This window comes from Cucurbita pepo, chromosome LG19 (genome assembly GCF_002806865.2).
Source record: "Cucurbita pepo subsp. pepo cultivar mu-cu-16 chromosome LG19, ASM280686v2, whole genome shotgun sequence".
Taxonomy (NCBI): domain Eukaryota; kingdom Viridiplantae; phylum Streptophyta; class Magnoliopsida; order Cucurbitales; family Cucurbitaceae; genus Cucurbita; species Cucurbita pepo.
In genome coordinates, this window is record NC_036656.1 from 6,061,092 (window position 1) to 6,081,336 (window position 20,245).

General features: G+C 39.0%; 3 protein-coding genes, 1 non-coding gene and 1 pseudogene across 12 annotated transcripts; 2 read left to right on the top strand and 3 right to left on the bottom strand.

The window, feature by feature from the left end:
* Positions 1 to 664: 664 nt before the first annotated feature.
* Positions 665 to 736, bottom strand: TRNAE-UUC. The gene has a single exon. It is a non-coding gene; the product is annotated as a tRNA-Glu (tRNA).
* Positions 737 to 2,188: 1,452 nt separating this feature from the next.
* Positions 2,189 to 7,782, top strand: LOC111781317 (SCARECROW-LIKE protein 7-like). 9 transcript variants are annotated; one of them, XM_023661846.1, is made up of 4 exons: positions 2,189 to 2,344; positions 2,428 to 4,227; positions 6,513 to 7,196; positions 7,378 to 7,680. In XM_023661846.1, the coding sequence occupies exon 2, from the start codon at positions 2,450 to 2,452 to the stop codon at positions 4,214 to 4,216; it is 1,767 nt and encodes a 588-aa protein (XP_023517614.1). In that variant the 5' UTR covers positions 2,189 to 2,344; positions 2,428 to 2,449; the 3' UTR covers positions 4,217 to 4,227; positions 6,513 to 7,196; positions 7,378 to 7,680. The 9 variants fall into 9 exon arrangements, 8 of the variants coding, with proteins under 8 accessions (XP_023517614.1, XP_023517610.1, XP_023517609.1 ...); XM_023661842.1 differs by lacking the exon at positions 2,189 to 2,344 and having other exon boundaries at positions 2,352 to 4,227; positions 6,513 to 6,645; positions 7,131 to 7,196; positions 7,364 to 7,782; XM_023661841.1 differs by lacking the exon at positions 2,189 to 2,344 and having other exon boundaries at positions 2,352 to 4,227; positions 6,513 to 6,645; positions 7,131 to 7,196; positions 7,378 to 7,782.
* Positions 7,783 to 8,362: 580 nt separating this feature from the next.
* On the bottom strand, positions 8,363 to 9,973 carry LOC111781979 (annotated as a pseudogene).
* An 851-nt stretch (positions 9,974 to 10,824) lies between these two features.
* LOC111781980 (ADP-ribosylation factor-like protein 2) lies at positions 10,825 to 13,416 on the bottom strand. Its single transcript, XM_023662731.1, has 5 exons — positions 12,956 to 13,416; positions 12,761 to 12,871; positions 12,207 to 12,369; positions 11,562 to 11,642; positions 10,825 to 11,069 (listed from the first exon to the last, which is right to left on the bottom strand). The coding sequence occupies exons 1-5, from the start codon at positions 13,018 to 13,020 to the stop codon at positions 10,932 to 10,934; spliced, it is 558 nt and encodes a 185-aa protein (XP_023518499.1). The 5' UTR covers positions 13,021 to 13,416; the 3' UTR covers positions 10,825 to 10,931.
* A 4,156-nt stretch (positions 13,417 to 17,572) lies between these two features.
* LOC111782056 (GATA transcription factor 18-like) lies at positions 17,573 to 18,647 on the top strand. Its single transcript, XM_023662831.1, has 2 exons — positions 17,573 to 18,030; positions 18,150 to 18,647. Exons 1-2 carry the CDS (start codon positions 17,617 to 17,619, stop codon positions 18,393 to 18,395), a joined length of 660 nt encoding a protein of 219 aa, XP_023518599.1. The 5' UTR covers positions 17,573 to 17,616; the 3' UTR covers positions 18,396 to 18,647.
* Positions 18,648 to 20,245: the final 1,598 nt, after the last annotated feature.

Genomic DNA, 20,245 nt, shown 5'->3' on the forward strand with positions numbered 1-20,245 from the left:
CTCCTTATCAATCAGATTTTTGTGTTGTATTTAATTTCTAAATTGTAACGACCCAGGCCTGCTTGCAGATAGTCTTTTTTGGGCTTTCCCTTTTGGGCTTTAAGACGCATCTAAAAGCCTTAAGGAGAAGCCCGGAAGGGAAAACCTAAAGAGGACAATATCTGCGGTGGGCTAGTTCCCTTCCTCTAGAGTTTATGGAGTACCGAGTTTATGGAGTATGGTTTGGTAGATGAAAGTTTATGGAGTATGGTTTGGTAGAGGAAAGTTTATGGAGTATGATTCGGTGGAGGAGAGATTTTTTAAATCAAATTGAGGTTTGGGTGATCCCAAATTGAGTAGTTGGGACTAAAGATTTTTCCATTTAGCCTTCCCTTTAATGGCATTTTTCATATTTGAATCAAAGTTTCTTTTATTTTAACATGTATTTTAACAACTACAAACACTAAATTATTACCTTAATTAAACCCTAAACCAATCACTAAATGTTATAATTTTGGGACTTAGTAACAAATGCTTAAGTTTAGGCTAAATTGTTACCTTAATTAAACAAAAACAAGTAATAAATAAGTTTAGGCTACATTATTTCAGTTTGTAAAGTTCTCAAAAGCGTATCAAGTTCCCAAATAACTCGGAAACAGGAAAAAAGAAAAAAGGCACAAAAAGGTTCCGTTGCCGGGAATCGAACCCGGGTCTCCTGGGTGAAAGCCAGATATCCTAACCGCTGGACGACAACGGATTATTGAGAATTTTTTGTACTATTATTTTAAAGTAACTTATTAAGTATATCTCTCTCTCTCTCTCTCTCTCGCTCTCTCTCGCTCTCTCTCGCTCTCTCTCTCTCTCTCTCTCTCTCTCTCTCTCTCTCTCCCTCCCTCCCTCTCTCTCTCCCTCTCTCTTAAATTTACCAAAACTTTAAAAATATATATTTTTAAGTTAGTCTAAAAAATTACGCATTAAGTCACCACCTTTATAAATAAAAAATTATTTAAATTTCTTTTGAGTTAATCATTTTTAAGTTTTATTTCTTTTTAATACGAATCTTCCAATGAAATCCCTTAATTTGAAATTATTTTGAAAAAATATTTCTTAGTTTTATGTTTTTATACCTTTTTGAATAAGAAAAGGACAAAAAAATAAGCTTCCACATTATTTATTTAACTGCTTTTGATGGATTTTGTTGAGACTTGGTTGAGTTCAATACAATACAGTGTTAAATTAAATACACACTTAAAATTAAATGGATAACAATTATTAACAAAAATTAAATTGAAATTAAACCAAAAAGGGTAAAATTGGTAGCTCACGAGTAATTTATTTAATATAATTTTTCAATACAATAATTGTATTAATTATTTTATGGCCCTAAACAGGCTATCTGCATTCAAACTTAAACTGCTTTCTGCACCATCCAATTCTAAATACGTCCCGATAAATGGATCCGAAAATAAATAAATAAATAACAAAAAAGAAAAGAAAAGGCCAATTACAGTCCTGTCCTTTTCACCTCGTTGCAACCGCAAACATCGCTATTCTTGGACACGAAATCCGCACACTACCAACATATATGTCGTGTCCCAATTCGGTCATTTTCCTTTTTTCTTTCTTTTTTAGTTATTATTTTCCGCCAAATATAATATTAACTTCAACAAATTTATTAGTAAAAAACACTATTATTTATTTTCACTTCAAATAAAACTAAATTATTTAATTATGAAGCCTATCTTAAATTAAATGTTGTTCAATACTCTACGTCATATATTAACATTTGAAATAAAAAACTATCAAATAATTTTCTTGGAGGCTAAATAGATTATTTAATATCAAATAAAAATGGGTTAATTTCAATGGAAATTAATGGGTGTGATATTTTTTAACTGACAAAAATAACCCTGTCATGCACTGTTTCAGTATTTGGACGGACACGATCTTCTCCCCATATACATCATCCGACGGCGCTCTCGAGGCAGAGTCTCCTCTTTGAATTGACGCGTCACTCTGAACTTGCTCTATGGTCCCCACTTCTTCTTGTCAGCTTCCCCGGATTGAGCGGGTGCCAGTCCATCTCCTCCTCCACGTGGATGCCCATTATCCGGTTTCCTCAGATCCCCACTGGACCCCACATGCCACGTCCTCTCCCATTCAACTCTTCTGACTATTTCCTTTAAATGTTAATTTTTCCCCCCCTAAGCCGAGTGGGACCACCCTCTACTCTTCTCTAGCTCCCTCGGGGGAACGCTTATCTCTCTCTCTCTCTCTATCTCTCACTCTCTGTTCTCTCTGGTTAAAAAGCTTCACCGACGACCTCGCCGCCGTCATCAGTTCACTTCCGGCGGCTTCTCTTTCTGTATGTGTTCTTTCACTTGCCATCGTTTCTGGGATTTTGATTTTTACTTGTTTTAAATTTTTTTGTTGCATGTTTGTGACTAGAGATTTTTTAAGTGGGTGGAGAATGGCGAATATGTGTGCCGACAGTGGCAATCTTATGGCGATTGCTCAACAAGTTATGAAGCAGAAGCAGCAACAGGAGCAGCAACAGCAGCAGCCTCCACAACAGCCGCCGCCGCAGCAGCTCACTAGCCCTTCCACTTTTACTCTGAACCCATGGAGTGGCTCGAACCATGGTCTTTCCAGTCCAGATTTGGGGTTTGGGCTTGCCGGAGCTGGATTTTCCGATCCGTTTCAGGTGCAGAGAGTGGTCGACGGTGGAGAAACGAGCTTTCAGTTTCCGAACTTAGAGCACCATTCTTCTTCTTTCAGATATCCCGATTTCGACTCCGATGAGTGGATGGACAGTCTAATGGCTGGTGGAGATTCAACGGATAGCTCTAATCTTCCTTCTGGTTGCGACGCGTGGCAGGCTAATTCGGATATTGCTCTCTACGGTGATGATCCCTTTGTCCCCTGTCCCAGTCGCCTCACTATCCCCTGTTCTTCACCCTCCGATCTCAACAGAGTCATTTTCCCGGAACCTCCGAGAAATCAAGCTGCCATTCAACCGCCTGTGGTTTCATGGACCGGGCTTACTGCCAAGACTCCACCGGTGGTGGTTAAGGACACTAATGGCTGTTCGTCGAGTTCTGCAGAGAACGAACCGAAACCTCCACTTCTGAAAACCCTAATTGAATGTGCTAGACTTTCCGAATCGGAGCCAAATCGGGCGGCGCAGATATTTATCCAGCTTAAGGAATCGTCATCGGAGCATGGAGATCCGACGGAGAGAGTCGCTTTTTACTTCCTCGAAGCTCTGTACCGGAGATTATCACTTCAAACGGAGAATCGTTTGGTTTGTTCGGAATCCACTTCAGATGATTTCACCATTTCTTACAAAGCTCTCAACGACGCCTGCCCGTACTCTAAATTCGCCCATTTGACTGCGAATCAAGCGATACTCGAAATGACAGAGAACGCGAGCAAGATTCACATAATCGACTTTGGAATTTCTCAGGGAGTTCAATGGGCGGCGCTTCTTCAAGCTCTCGCAACCCGCTCCTCCGGAAAACCAACCGGAATCCGGATCTCCGGCATTCCAGCTCCGATGCTCGGAAACTGCCCAGCCACAGCGCTGTTCGCGACGGGTAATCGACTGGCTGAGTTCGCCAAGCTTCTAGAACTGAACTTCGAATTTGACCGAATCCTCACCCCAATCGAAGAACTGAAAGAATCCTCGTTCCGAATCGACTCCGACGAAACCCTCGCCGTGAATTTCATGCTTCAACTGTACAATCTCCTCGACGAAACTCCTCGCGTCGTTCTGAACGTTTTGCGACTCGCTAAATCACTAAACCCTAGAATCGTAACCCTAGGCGAATACGAAGCCAACCTGAATCGGGTCGGGTTCTTTAACCGGTTCAAGAACGCAGTCCGATACTACTCAGCCGTGTTCGAATCACTGGACCCAAAATTACCTCGCAACTCAAACGAAAGGCTGCAACTGGAAAAGCTCGTACTCGGGCGGCAGATCGGCGACATTGTCGGACCAGAGTCGTCGCCGGGAGCCAAAATCGAACGGATGGAAGACAAAGAACAGTGGAAAATGATGATGGTAAATTGCGGGTTTGAAGCGGTAAATCTCAGCCATTACGCGAAAAGTCAAGCTCAAATCCTTTTATGGAAGTATGATTACAGCTGTGAGTATTCTTTGATCGAATCCTCGCCTGGATTTCTGTCGTTGGCCTGGAATCAAGTCCCGATCATTACAGTTTCTTCCTGGCGTTGAAACAAAACCAGGTACTTGTTCATTACATAATTATGAACTATAACAACAATTATTATTTATTTTTGTGTTCTGTAAAAAGTTATCTCTAATCAAGATTTAAGAATCACATAGCGCCCATTGATAATGATCTAATTTGAGAGCTCGATGTGATGCTGATAAAAGAGACTGAACCTAGTCTTCTGTTTTTGTGAATTTCAAGATCAGAAGCCGGTGGGTTGCGCTGTCAATCAAGACACGCAGTTCTAGATCTTTTTGTTTTGACCCAAACCTGAAAAATCTGATCCCACTCTTGATAATGTATCCCGCCTCTTTCCTTTCCTTAATAGAGGCTCCGACTCTTTCTCCAAAGCCCTCGAAGAAAATACACTATAGAGTCTCTCGTGAGATCTACAGAGACTTCTGAGTCTTCTCTGAAACCTAGAGAGCCCTTGAGTAATCTCTCATTAATGTTTCGACTTTGTTTTCCTTCAAATAAAATTATATAAAACATTCACGAATATATCGGCGGCAGGATTACGTGTCCAGTTTGACGGTGTCAACGCCACGTAATATTTCATCTCTCTGAAGCTCACACGTGCCGCACCGGGGCCGTAGAAGCTCACCTGAGCTCCGATCCCCGCCAAGGAGATTATCTTTTTTAATTTTTATCTGAAGTATATTATTTTAAAAATAGAAAAAATATATTTGAGAATATATATATATTATATTTGACACAAAAATTATTTTATTTTATAAAAAATGGTAACTAAATAAAAAATTTAAATGAAAATATATTTTAAAGATTTTCGTAGCCATTTATATCATTAACCGTTGATCACGTGGCAAGCATAACGTAGTTGCTTGGAATCAACGCGATTTTAGACAAACGGAGCCTCTTCACGTTTTCTACGTGCCCAACCGTCTTACGAATTTACAGCCGTTGATATCTACCGGTATCGCTAAATCCTAACGGTTCATTTGACTTGGCCACCCCCCCTCCCCCTCCCCCCCTTATATAAAGAATTAGCCATTAGGGTTCACTCCCGCCATTCCCGTCCCATATCTGTTTGCCTTGTTTCTCAATCTGCACTAATTTTCGGTTTTCTTGGCGGGGGACGCCTTTAGAAGTTTTGATCGTGAGTGTTGATCTGTTGTTCTTTTACGGTCACCGTCGTCCTCAATTCTTGGAGATCCAGTTTCAGGTTTGGTTCGTATGATGTTCCAGATGTAGTTGTCTTTAAGTTGTCTGCCGCTTTTCAGTCTGATTGGAGATCTCTTTTCACGGTGTTTAATCATGTTTATCTTGCGGCGAAAATCTCTTCGATCGCGGTCGCGGTCGCGGTTTTAACGTCTTTCGTAAGAAAACAGGGTTCTCGCAGGATTTTCCAGTTCTTCTGCAATTGAATTGCCTGTCTAAATGGATTCTCAATACAAGGATGATTGGAAAGGTTCCATACTGTTCGCGAGGTTGAGAAACGACTCCGATTCAACAATTTCTCGGGTTGCTACAACCGTAAGAAATTCTTGGTAGTTAACATTTAGTTTCATCCAAGGAAGGTTGATTTGATTAGCGTGTTATGATGGATGTATAAGATATCAGGCCGCAGTACCCCTATACTTTTAGGTTGACTGTTTCTGATCGATCTTTGTCATCCGACCTTTGCCATGGCAGGTGAGCTTGCATGGCAGGTCAACTACGTTAATGAAATTTTCTTTTTTGTGTGTTTTGAGGGGGAATCGCACGGGAATTGCCCGGGGTCCCTCCTCACTGAACTGTGCCGATTCCTCTCTTTCTTTATCTTTCTCATATTATGCCTTGCTGACCGCAACTGTTTGCAATCCTGAGAGATCGCTTGCTTCCCGCTCATGCAGTACATGAATAACTTTGACTAATCTTCCGTGAGTAGGCGAGCATATAATTTTAATTTGAGCCAAGTATTGCCCATTCATCAGAATATTCAAACATCAAAGTAAGGTTTGTCATTCTCAATTTGATATTTAAGTAGAATTATCGTTCGTATGCCACGACAAAGATATCCATTTATTCACCCCTTCTGATAAAAATTCCTATACATAGATTAAACGAGTATTTCATAGCTTTATTTGTCTTTACGGGCAGATGCTTGTGCATGCACGTAAAACCATTAATTTGTCTATTAAGCAACACCAAATTGGTCTTGCTGTATATTATGTTCATTTTAATCACAGGAGGAGTGAAGGCTTGTTTATGATACATATTTTTTGTATCTACTTTTGATGGCCTAAGTTTGTATATTCCCTTCATTTTATTACTGCTTCATTGTAAATCACCATCTAGTAATGGAGAGGCGCATGGAGAACTCATTTTGGATCGGGCCAAGCGTCTCAATGCTGATAAGATCTTCGCTATGCTGAGCTGTCGGATCTGGTGGTTATGTTGATGCCTGAAATGCCCAAGTGGAACAGTCTCGGTAACTGAATTTTTTAGATCATTTAATTAACCAGGAAATGCCCCAAGTTTTAAGGCTTTTGTCCTTCATTTCTCTCCTTCCATTTTACATATGTTCTTTCTTTTTTTGTTTAAACTATGGAGGAAATTCAAGATCTGATTTCGTTCGATGTATTTAGTCAACTTAATGTTATGTTTTTCTTTTACACGAGTTTATAGATTGTAGCAATCCTAACCATCTAACCAACGTCGTTGTGCTTTTCTGAACTTGCTTAATGAAACGTGTAAATAAAAATACACTGTTTATTATTACACTCCTGAATGGTTAGGATTTTCACTTGGTTGCAATAAGAATCAAGAACTACAGAAAAATGAGATTGTCCATATTCCTTCCCTTGAATAATTTTCTATTGTGGGTTGAGTTCTGTTCTGTTAATTGCTTCAATCTTCAATCCATTAATGTTGGATCTGTTTTTTCTTCTTGTATTCATCTATTGGTGTTATCAGATTGTCCTGTACGAGCTCCTTTCCTTCAATACCCGTCATCTGTACTCCTGCAACTCACAGTCTTAGGTTAGAAAATGATTATTGGTTTGCTAGCGTTGGTTGATTAAATGTATTATTATCTTTTGCGACAGGAAGATGCGAGATAGGGGTATTTGATCATACCATCCGTAGGGGATGTCTTTGTTATGCATCATCTATATTTGATTCATGATTTGATATGGTTGTGGTTGTAGAGACACTTTGGGAGAGACCTGTAGCTCAAAGGTGGTAGAGCGCTCAAGGCCAATAAGGTTGGTTTTTGGGAGGTTGGTGGTTCGAATCCATCCGGATCTGACTGATTATGTTTCAGGCTGATGGTTGTTTAGATGTTGAACTTCCATCCCCTCGCTGCAGTTGCTGCCATGCCATTTTTCCCACCATTCTCACTTTGCCTTCTGTAAGTAATTTCGTTCGTTCCTCTTCAATGAGTGCTTCACAATTATGGTACACGAAGTCATATTATCTAATATCATCTTTAAAATAATAGTTAGAAATATTGGACTAAGTTTCATCATTGTTGGTTTATTTACTACCATTACTATTTTTATTCAGTTTTTTTTTTAGCAATTTTACGTTAAGGTCAATGATATAGTGCATATATTGGTTATTATTATTATTGTTTTATTTTGTTGTATATATGTTAGTCTAGTAAGTTGAGTTAAAATGTAATATGTTATCTTATAGTTGAAAATGTGTTTCTATACTATGGTATTTATGATACATATCCTAGAATTGCTTTGGTGTGACATCAAATTTAAAAGTCATCTCCATAGTTCCAAGCTGTTGAGAATTGTTGAGAGTGAGTCAAATATTGGTTAATTTAGGAAATGATCATAGGTTTATAAATGAGTAATACTATCTCCATTGATATGACTTTTGAGGAAGCCCAAAGCAAAGCCATGAGAGCTTATGCAGTGTACAATATCATACTTTTTGGAATACTTTTTGGGAAAGCTCAAAGCAAAGCCATGAGAGCTTATGCTCAAAGTAGACAATATCATTTTTTTTTTTTGAAAGCCCAAAGCAAAGCCACAAGAGCTTATACTCAAAGTGGACAATATCATACTTTTTGGGGAGTTGTAATTCCTAACCGAAGCTGTATCGTCAATATTAGATCCATCAGCAGAGGCTCCTGCTGAAAGTTCTCAATCTCGCTTCTAAATTAGCTTGAACCAATGGGCAGAGAACAATGAGAGAAGTTCATAGTTCCAATTTGATTAACAGAACAAAATCGAATTATGTCTCTTTTACGAATGTTAATTTCTGTAAGAGAGCTAGAAGAAGGCAAATAAAAAGATTTCACGATACAGTAAATGATGATGAATTTAAAGATCGGTATTTAACCTCTCTTTGCTGAAACAATGGCCGGTTTCTTACTTTGCTTCGCTGCAAAACGGTATACAACAACTCCAATTCTTGATCCCGGCGCCGGAGGATCTGTATGTACAACATGCACTTCAAAAAGAGAGCTCCTCAACGTTTGGATTAGAGGGTCGTACAAATGGTCATGGTATACAACATCGGAAGCCAGGATGAGATCAAATTCTTGCCCAATCAGCTCAGCGTCAATGGGTTCTCCCCAATGCAGCGACGCCGCCCTTACGCAGCCGCCGTGCGCAGCCACTACGTCGGCGTTAGCTTCGACGTTGAATTGTAGGTTGGAGATCACATGCGAGAGATCGGTTACTGTCACTTTTGCTCCGAGTGCAGCGGCTGCGGCGATTCCGACTAAACCGGTTCCGGAGCCGATCTCGAGAATGTTCAGAGTTCGACATTCTGAACCGTCGCGTAAGGCAGTGAGAGTGGGAGTAAGGGGGTTGGTTTCAGGATGAGAGCGTTGCTTGTCGAGAAGGTTGACGAGGGTGGTCGCCGCCGGCCAGAGCTGGAACGAGAGACCTTGGGAACGTAGCTGCCTGATCGATAGTGATGAGTTGATTGAACGGATGAAATGGCGCTGCAATTCAGATGTTAAATCGTCATGTATAACAGACAATTTGTTTATATCAGCTTCCTCCTCACGAAGGATCACATGACGGGGCTTATGTCGTCGTCGTCGCCGCCGTCGAGTTCCGAAGACATGATACTGAAGCTCTTGTTTGCGCGTCTCATCCCCCAACATTTTTGCATCCGTCTTGAAGAATTCGTTAGGGCAATTTTCAGTGGCCCAAGAACACAACTGGATCTTTTTCGGCTTTGAGGCCCAGGCCCAACCATTGAAATTTTAACTTCGGCCATCTTTCTTCGCGGGGAAGTGTCTTTTGTGGCCTTTGATTTTGCATACGCAGATTCCTGAAGACTATCGGCGCGACAATTTCTTAGATCCAGACGGTATAAATTGTGCGTTTGAGCGCAGTAGTTGGCTGGATTGTTCGGAGTTCGGAACTCCATGATACGGGCGGTGATAGTGATGAACACACATGGCAAGCCTCGGTTTGCTAAGTTCTACGATTTTCAGGTCCCTTTCTGGGAGTTTCGTGCCGAATTTTCATATCCTTTTTGCGGCATTTCTATTTTAATTATCTGTCTGATGATGAATTCTTGAATTTAGCCCGTCGGGAAGCAGCTGGAGCTCATTCGTAGCATCTATGGAGGTTCGCAGTTCTATCTTATTGAAAAGACATAATTAATTGATCAACTTGGAGAGAATTGAACCCACTAGAATGTTTAATCATTAAAGCTTGTAATTGCATAATCCACGTGAATGAATCATTAAGCATATATATGAACATATCCGAATGTGGATCTATGGATGTTTGTTGTTTCTTGTGTATTATTCCCTTAATTGATGGTATAATTAGACCCTGTTGATTCAGTTTTTGTAGAAACATTGGACAAGTGCTTCAAAAATGTATGTGAGCTCGACTTAGTGTTCAACTACAGCAAGGTTGGCTCTCTGTCTCTGTCGGTCGGTCTGTCTGTCTGTCTCTGTTACATACACACTCACTAAAAAAAAAAACTGTCGATTGCTGCGTGTGTTTTGGGCATTAATACATGTTGATGTCCTTGTACTGGCATTGCAGGTTAGAAACAGCGTCGAATTCTATCAACTTCGTATCCAAAACAGTTTCGGGTTGGCAGGGTTGAGTTTGCTGTTTTAAGTGAGCTTGTTAGACAATAAAGTACGCCATTTGAACTGCCTTGCCTTCAATTCTTTGAGATTTTCTTCAATCACGCTGCATATTGGTTTATGAGAAGTTAGTCAAAATCTCCGCAGTCCTTTTTATTGGTGTCCTGTGTTTGTGTTTTTGACCTGCAGTAAACGGATGTTTGCTTCAATGTCACTTAAAGGGTGTGGTAAACCTTGCTTACAAGAGTGTTGAAATATCTCCATAACAGCACTTACCCTCGGGCAAAGCTTCAATAATCCCTGTTCTGTCTCCTCTCTAGATCACCGCCCCTCAATCTCAAAGTTTTGTGTAATTAGTACGAGTTTTGAGCCCCAGCATGTTGTGATGATTCATTGGTTAAAGTCGCAATGTGATCTGTTTCTGATGAATCCAAAGTAATATAACTGTTGTGTTTTGATGGTTTTCTTTCCTCATATTGATACAGTCTCTTTTACTCTGACGTTGCCTGAGATATATACTTACTACCATGTAAGTGAACATCCAGATCCCTTCTTCAAATATATATATTTTTAAACAATTACGATCACTCTTCAAAACTGATGAGCGTTTAACATGAAAGAGCAGGCAGCAACACACATGTTCAACAAAATTTAGATCAGTTTCCACAGGAACGAGAAATGGAATCGAAAAGGTACTAGTCTAGCACATAGATTCTGGAGGCAATGTCTTGGACCAACCAATCGAACCCCTCCAGCAGCCCCTCACCAGTGAAGGCACTGCAGCCAACAATGTTCCAGTGCCGGGTTTTGTCCATGGCTTCCAAGTTCAGCACCTGGAGAGTAGGAGATGAACAAATAAGCAGGCAGTAATGTACTAGTTCTTGTTAACCCCTCGCTGTAAACTGGGCACTGGATAGCATTTCTTTTAGAGCTCCACACTCCAACTCCAACTCCAACTTAGTAATAATATCCACTTAGTAGTGACAGAGAGCAGTGATATAAATGTTTTCTTTTTAATACAAAAAGTTCTTCAATTATAGAGATTTGAACATCCAACCTCAAAAGAAGAATACATACCAGTTACTAATACCAGTTACTATTGCAGTCTACACATGCAATGCAACCTTTATTTCATGCTCATGATTTTCCTAAAATACTATTGCATGAGGACGTAGCCTACCCTACAAATAGATGTGGAATGAACTAAATTATGCCTAACGATAACAACATGCAAGGTCTTCAGCAAAGAAACTACAGAACAAAAAACTTGAAAAGATCCAATCAAAGAAGAATTGAACTTGAAGCTTAGAAGAGGAACTTCTTACTTTAGTAATTTCCTCAGGAGAAAGAGCTCCTTTTATGTCCTGCTTATTAGCTAGAATAAGCAATGATGCTCCAGAAAGCCTCTGTAATATGATCGACAACATTAGTAAATTACCATTCTTTATCATCCACATAATATTTTATAGAAGCTCTGATCATTCATTGCTAACATTTGATCTACTGCTTGTATACTTTAATCTTTCTTTCGGTAAGAAACTGATTCATTATGATATATGAAAGTATCAGAGAGGATACACAAAAACACAGGTTGAAAGTATAAGAGGGCCACATATCAACTTATAAAGCCTATGCTTCTCCACAAGAGGTTTTATCAATACCACTTGAATGACCAAGTTCTAAACACAAGATTATGCAAGCTAAAAGCTTAGCTCTCAACAAAACCACAATAGAAACTTTATTCTTTTCCATTCCAAAATGTGATGTCTTGGTTCATATAAAAAATGAAAATGGAAAGATGGAGCCTATAATTTGCTTACTCCAGTTTAAAGAAATGATGCAGTCAGTCATTCCAAATCAAACAGATAAAGGAAATATATGCATAAACCAACATACAAGTCACAACTATACCAGAGAAAATAGGTTATGACATTGTCAATTTGCCCATTGAAAAAAGGGGGACTTCAAACCTCTTCTTTCAAAAGATTATCGAGTTCTGATTTGCAATCATCCAATCTTCTAAGATCAGAACTGTCAACAACCCATACTAAACCATCAGTCTGCTCAAAATAGTTCCTCCAATAGGATCTTATAGTCTTTTGGCCCCCAACATCCCATATGTTAAGTGTGTACCTATCAAAGAAAATAGTTAATAGCATTTCAAATGTCTTCAGTCTATGGCTTCAAAATTTCAAACACCTGAACTAGAAAATTTCCCACAAGAAAAAGAAATCAAACCAGAAGTAGATGATTAAGGTTTTAGAACTTAGAAGCTAGTTAAAACAGCTAATGTAGTAGTGAAGATGAGATTTGTTCCGTGTCATCACCAAAAATTCTCAGAATAAGAAAGACTTGCAAAAGAACCCATACATTATGTTCATGTTCATCTCAATTTATTTGCTGGAGCTAAATAACAACTAAAGAGTGAGAAGTGTGCATAACAGATCCCAAAACTTGAAAAGAAAATCTCAATCCAGAAATAATTATGAATGAAAAACATGGTAAAATTAGGAAGGAAGCTCACTTCTGATAGATGATAGTCTTGATATTGAAGCCAAGTGTAGGGCTGATAACGCTAGTATCCTCCCCGTTAATCTTTAAAACGATCGTAGTTTTCCCAGAGTTGTCAAGACCTCTGAAAAACAATAAACAATGGATCCAAGTGAATGAGATGCAGAGAAATAGACAGAAGCGGAAAGAGAAAGAGAGATTTACATACACCATGAGTATGCGCATTTCCTTCTCCTTCCTTTTAATTTTACGAATGATACTAAGCAGCCCCATTATCTACGCCGCCTCCGCACCGCAAATATTCCAACCAAATCAACGTGATGAAATTCGGCGCAATTCCGTCGTCTGTAGCAACCAACTCAGGGATATGAAATTGGCGATCGACGGGGAATCGTATGGGTGTTCTTTCCAGTCCGATTTCCAGAGAATTCGGGCCCGCACCCAGGCAAAATGGATCCCTAAAACCGGAGAAAAAAGTCGCAGCAAGAATAGGTGATTGAGTGAGATTGAAGGTATAATCAGAGCGTGTAGATGACAACCATGACGGTGAGGAAGGATGAAGGAGGAAGATGAGTGTGGAGTGAAATTACGAAGAGGAAGAGGAAGAGGAAGAGGAAGAGGCGGGAGGGTCCAAATGAGCGAAGGCTTTAGATTTCAGATTTGATTGGAACTCTCAAGACTACGACGGAGAAGCAGTTTTATTTATTTATTTATTTAAATAAATAATAAATAATAAATATATTAATAATCTTGTCAATATATTTCTAATTTTATTCATTGATTTAAAATATTATTAATTCGGATATTAATACCTCAATAATCAAAAGTACATTTGAATAATGGCGGGCTGTGACTAAGATAGTCGCGCAACAGCGGGACGAAACCAGAGTGGATGGCAAAGCAGGGACCGGACTTTTTCCAGTTGTTCAATGACCCTCCCGTGGAGAGCCACGAGTGAGGCTGGAGAACGAGCCAGGCAAAGCGGGAAGTCTGAAGATCGGAAGAGTACAACCTTACCTTCACCATGATATGGACTCCAAGTTCTTATGGTTGGAGCCATGGTCTACCCAACAGTGCTTCATATCTTCCTTTTGATCGACCTGAACAACATATATGGATCCCCTCAACCCAACGCCATAGAACAAGAAAAAGTTTATGCGCAGCAGAATATGGCATTGAACAGTGGTACGTACGGCTTAGAGCCAATGGGCCCACTCTAGTATTTGCTTCGATTCATGCAGCTACTATCTTATAGCCCGACGAGGCGGGTCGCCCGACTATCAAGATGGGATAAAATGTCACACCTGTTTACCATTCCAAATTGGAAGATCTCGGGACGGGCGGTGTGATGGCCTAGGCCTCCACCGCAGTCATCCCAAGTGTAAGGCAGAAAACGCTATGCTTTTGCCAAACATGTCGTGAGACTTGGAATGACGTCAAAACATATAGACTATATCGATTGGGAACCAAGATAACAAGATGAGATGCAATGTTACATTGAGAGACCTTAATCTTGATAGTCTTGATTAGAGGCAAGTCAGTTGTGTCGCAGACGATTGAACATGCACGCGCAGGCAGCGTGTGTAGCTTGGAGTTCACACAAGCGATGTTCGATTGACGAAGACAAATCTCGCATAAGGTCCAACGAAGCCACAAAACCGGAGAAAAATATGTATATATATAGGACTTGAGTTTCCATTCAGATTGGTTGTGAGCGTGTGAAGATTACAAATGTCACAAGTATTGAACTAATGTGGGTTCTCACAAATCCACCTCCTTTTGAGGCCCAACATCCCAATTGGCACACCACTCGATGTCTAGCTCTAATACCATTGGTAATGATCCAAGTCCAGTGATACCAAGCTAAACCTTTTCATGGAAATTGAATCGAAAATTGTGACGATGAATTAATCGAATCAAAGGACACCATTTTCGAGAAAGAACAAACTATTTGTTAATCTAATCAAACTCCCCTTTTGTGTCCCTTTAACACCCTTCAGAATACTAAGAAAAGATGGGAGATCTTATTATAACGTTCTCTTTGGATTCAACTCAACTCCCACTCAAAAAAGCCCATACATCTTACCATCTTCTTTTACCCTTCAAATCTTCCACACCACATTACTTTAATCTTAAGCAACTCAAAACACCTATAATACAACGCCGTCCATCGATCATAGTTCGACTAGTTACAACGGGTTTGAGTTCTGTCAACTTCATAGTAGGCATATTTTTGATACTCAGCTTAGTGTATACTACATATTTAATAGACGAGTTCAAGCAGTGCTTTCTNAAAAAAAAAAAAAAAAAAAAAAAAAAAAAAAAAAAAAAAAAAAAAAAAAAAGTGACAATAATGTTCATAAGTTTAATTTTTAAAATCGAGAAATAAAAAAATTAGATAGTTGAAGGCATAAGATGCTGAAACTAAATTCAAAATTGTGCATAAAATTCTTAAATGAAATAATGAAAATTTTATAACCCAACTTAAATTCAATAACAAAATGTTAAAATTCAATTAAAGGACAAGGTTTAATAAGAATTAAAGCCAAAAAACCAGTACTCGAAAAAGCAGTCACGTCTAATTATTAATCGTTAACAACCACAAGAAACAAAATATCATTTGAGAAAAGAAAATAAAAAAGAAAAAGAAAAAGATTTCCTAGTTTTACTAATTATTAAAGCTTAATACAGAGAAATTAATTTCTTATTTTATTTTTACATATATTAAAAAAAAAAGAACACACCAAATAAAGTCTCCAAAGTTTTCAAAACCATATTTTGATGCTAAAAATTCAAATATGTTTCTTAAAAAAAAAAAACAAAACTTATTCATCAATCCACATCAAGATAATAATTTCATGTATAATAATTTAAATAGTAGGAAAAAAAAAACGAACAAAATCCAAAACAAAAAGCGAAGGATTTGCAGAGAGCCCCTCGTAAGAAGAGACAATGATATGAATATGAATATGAATATGAATATTAGGTAGAGTGAGGACAAAATAGGTATTAACTTTGGCAGGCGGCTTGTTCCGGGTTATACCTACAAGTAGTTGTACAAACTCCCTCCTTTTAATTTTACCACAAATATTAATATGTCTTTATCTCAATCTAATTATTGTTGGATGATAAAAGTCTCACATCCGCTAATTTCGGGGTTTATAAATAAAGAATATTCTCCTCATTGGTGTGAGGCCTTTTGAAGAAGCTCAAAGCAAAGTCACTAGAGCTTATGCTCAAAGTAGATAATATCATACCATTGTGGAGAATCGACGTATAATTTAATTTAATTTAATTAAAAACAAATAAGAAGGAGAAGAAGAAGGCAATGAAATGTAGGGCAGAGTTGGGGGGAAGGAAGCAAAGGTTCCCACAGACATTCATTCCAGTAAGACATTTGTTGCTTTTGAGGAACCAAAGGATGTCGTGTTCCTTCCTTTTTAAACTCCCAACTCCTTCCCTCTCTCAATACCTAATTTTATATTTATTTATTTATTTATTTATTTTATTCTAGGTTTAATTATATTATTGTTTGGAATTCCTCCACATTTGCCATTAATTTGACTGTCGTTTTTTGCATGCATGCATGCACAAACCACTCTCCACATTCCACGTCCCCATACCTATCACTTCCAACAATACTTCTTCCCCATTCTAATTCTTTCTCGCATCTAATAATAATCAACAGATATGGCCACGTAAGCAACAGATGATGTGGCCATTCCTATCCTACGTGGATTGGACTCTCATAAAGCAATAGTGAGAGAGAGAGAGAGAGAGAGAGAGAGAGAGAGAGAGAGAGAGAGAGAGAGAGCATCTTTATTTTGGTACAGAGAGAGAGAGAGAGAGAGAGAGGAGCATATCATCATCAATCTCAAGACGATCTGATTGTTTCTTTTATATTTTTTATTTATTTTTCTACACATCAGAACACACAACCTGTGGGGCCCACGTTTTCAAAGCCCAGTTTGGTCGGATTTTTTGTTTTTTTTTTTTTAATAATTTAGGGATTACTTTGAGTTGTAATATATATATATATATATATATATATATATATATATATGTATGTGTGTGTGTGTGTGTTTGGAGGACGCTTTTCCTTTTTGGGAGGTTGTATCTTTGACTCAGAATCTAATAACCTAATAAAATTAGGAGACCCAACACAGTCCTTTGCTTTCATGATTGCCTCAGTATCGCAAGCATCGCATCGCATCTTTCTTCTTCCTCATTTTGTTCACTTTCAAACGTTAAGAATCCCAACCAAGAAAGGCACGTGATTAAAGAAACACTCCCCCCTCTCCCCCCTCTAAGCTCAAGATTCTTAAAGCACCATTTTCGGTTTCGTGAAATGTAAGTAGAACTTCAAACTACACTCCTATTCCTCGTTTTCCTTGCCAAGGAAGCTAACCTACATTGCATTTCCGTTTGAGTTTGGCTTAAATTGATCTCAATTAAGAGGAAGATCACAAGTTTATCTACTAAGATTATGAAAGCTTATAGACACGGAGAAGGAGGAGCGCACACATAGACATAGGCAGGCGTAGACATACAAAAGGCTTTATTCCAACCCTACATCCCACATTGACTGAATCAGACTGACAAGAGCAGACAATTCAGACATCGGTTTCATTTGTTGGGCCCACCACGGTGTTTGAATTAAAACAAAACTACCTCTCCTCCGTATATTCTTCATTCCGACAACGTGGACTCATTTTTTGCTGATGTGGCTTTGTCTTCTTCACTTTCACTACTCCCAACATATATCCATCCATCCATCCATTTCGCTTATAAAATCCTCCCATTGCTTCCATTCATTTCCTACCCATTCCTCTGTTTCCTTCTTACTTCTCATATTCAAAGTCAACAAAGATGATGCAACGCTGTGGAAGCTACCAATGCTACTCCGCCGGAGAGTGTTCTTGTGAGGCTGCGTTTTATGGGCAGCAGACTACCTTCTTCTCCATGCCTGCTTACAACAATAATTACTATGAATCTCAACATTATTCTTTCCAATCCTCTTCTCCGGTTGTCGATTGTACGCTCTCTCTCGGTACCCCCTCTACTCGTATGACGGAGTTCGATGAGAAACGCCGCGAGGAGCAGCAATCCGCTTCTAATTTCGCCTGGGATTTATCTCGCACCAAACATCCTCCCTCCTCTAAAAGTGGCCGCCGTGGGGGTGATAAATCCAGCTCCAATGCTGACCAAATGTTAGCTCGCCACTGCGCCAATTGCGACACCACTACCACCCCCCTCTGGCGCAACGGCCCTAGTGGCCCAAAGGTAACCAAACCAATCCAATCCAATCTAATCCAATCCAATCCAATCCAATCCTCTGTTATTCTCTATCTAACCATTCAATTAATATATGGATTTGATGGGTTATTGATAATTTGGCACAGTCGTTATGCAATGCGTGTGGGATTAGATACAAAAAGGAAGAGAGAAAAGCAGCGAGTTCAGGGCAGCAGGCGAGTTCGATGTACAGAAACGAGACAAGCTCGTGGCTTCAGCACCACTCGCACAGCCAAAGAACGCCCAGATTCACACATGGAATTGGGAATGATATGAATCCGGGCGTGGCCATTCTGTCATGGAGCCTCAACGACACAGAACAACCTCAGCTTTACTACGACTTCACAAGTTGAAATAAAAAAAAGACAACAACAGAACAGAACAGAACAGAGCAGAGCAGAACAGAACAGAACAGAACAGCACGATGGGCGATGGGGAGGATGTTGGGGTGTTCTTCTTTTTCTTTAATTTTGTTTAATTTTAATTAAATTAACTTTGTTTTTATACGGGGAAGAACAAAAAAGAAGAGAAAAAGAGAAAGAAAGGCAGGGCTATTATGTTGTTGAAGGAATTTTCAAAGATGGGGAGACGGGTTTTTGGAAATACTGTCTCCTTCGCAGACTCCCCACCATCATCATCCATTTTTCTTTTTTTTTTTTTCTTTTTTAATTTTCTTTTATTTTTCTCTCCCTTTCAGAAATTTTCCACTATACATTCATGTTTGTGAAAATCGAAATATATTAAAATTTTATAATATATAATATAGATTTGTCTTCTCATCTCTCTCTTACTTTCTCTTTCTTCATTCCCAATGAAGTTTGTTCCTCCATGCTTTCTTCTTCTTTAAGTGTTCCAATGTTTTATTATATTTAATTAATTAATGTTTTTGAATAGCTAAGTTTGAAGCCCAACTTATCTGTTTTGGGCTCGACAGGTGGGCCGATCCTGGATTTTGGAACATCTCTTTTTATGGGTCCATTGGAAATTGAGCCCATCAAAATAATATTTGCTTTTTAAAACCTCAAAATAAATACTGTTCAAATGTTTTAGATATAAGATTAAGATCATGGAGGTGTCCAGAATTATTGAAAGAAGCCATCCAACGTGAACTAGTTAAGAACGAGTTGTTGATGATTCTTGAGAGGAATAGTCCAACATTAACTAATTAAGAGAATGATCATGAGAAGGCAAAAGCAAAGTCAGATAACTCATACTCTAAAGTGGACAATATCATATATGTTGAGGATTGTTGTTCCACGTTGACTAATTTAGAGAATGATTATGAGCATAAACCAAGGAAACATCTCTATTGGTACGAGGTTTTTTTTAGAAAGCCCAAAGCAAAGCCATAAGAGATTATGCTCAAAGTGGAGCGTATCGTACAATTGTGAAGAATCATAATTCCTAACAATATCATTACGAAGGTCTATAATTCCTTGACTATACCTTTAATTTAGTTATGCCAATAGAATCCTCAAATGTCGAACAAACAAATGGTGTATTTTAGGGTGTAATGGTGAATGGAAGCATGAGGAGGGTAAGTGATAATGAGATAATGGAGGTAGGTGTTCATAGATTTAACTCGCATCAAGGGTTCATAGAACAACACAGATACAGAGCCATTGATTCAAATCATCATCATCGTCAGCAGCAGCAGCAGATAATAAAGGGATTCCCCCCAATGCCCAAACAATCAAAATGAACACAAATGCAGCAGTGCAGTTAATAACATAATAAAAGTGGATATACCTATGGGTACCTTGTTCAAATGGATCCCTCGTATTGTCGACTGCATTCAGAGAAACGTCGTGTATGCGGCGGCTGAAAGAACTTCCAGATGGGCGCTCCAATTGGGTTTTGACGCAGGCGAAGAACGACGCTAGGAGAGACATATCCGAGAGAAAAAGAAAGTAATCCCCATTTAAATCAAGTACGAAAGACAGCGGCCCATCAAGGCCCATAGCAAACTCAACAGGCCCAATCAAATAGTACAAAAAGAACGGCCCATGAAGATTCCGAGTGGGCCTGAACGGCCCAATAAGTCGTGGGTTGGGCTTCATTGAATAATAATTCGACACGTGCGGGTAAGTAGTGGTACGCGCATAACGAATTTTGTCGGAAAGAGAAAGAAAGTGGGAAGAGAGAGAGAGAGAGAGAGAGAGAGAAGGGTGCCCGACATAAAAGTACGAAACCGACACTGAAA

Excerpts from the sequence above, each read along its gene's own strand:
- LOC111782056 (XM_023662831.1), top strand. The coding sequence starts at position 17,617 with ATGATGCAACGCTGTGGAAGCTACCAATGCTACTCCGCCGGAGAGTGT. Across the intron at positions 18,031-18,149 it reads ACGGCCCTAGTGGCCCAAAG|TCGTTATGCAATGCGTGTGG; the intron begins GTAACCAAACCA and ends AATTTGGCACAG.
- LOC111781980 (XM_023662731.1), bottom strand. The coding sequence starts at position 13,020 with ATGGGGCTGCTTAGTATCATTCGTAAAATTAAAAGGAAGGAGAAGGAA. Across the intron at positions 11,643-12,206 it reads ATAATCTTTTGAAAGAAGAG|AGGCTTTCTGGAGCATCATT; the intron begins GTTTGAAGTCCC and ends ATCATATTACAG. Across the intron at positions 11,070-11,561 it reads CTCCTGAGGAAATTACTAAA|GTGCTGAACTTGGAAGCCAT; the intron begins GTAAGAAGTTCC and ends CCTACTCTCCAG.
- LOC111781317 (XM_023661842.1), top strand. The coding sequence starts at position 2,414 with ATGTTTGTGACTAGAGATTTTTTAAGTGGGTGGAGAATGGCGAATATG.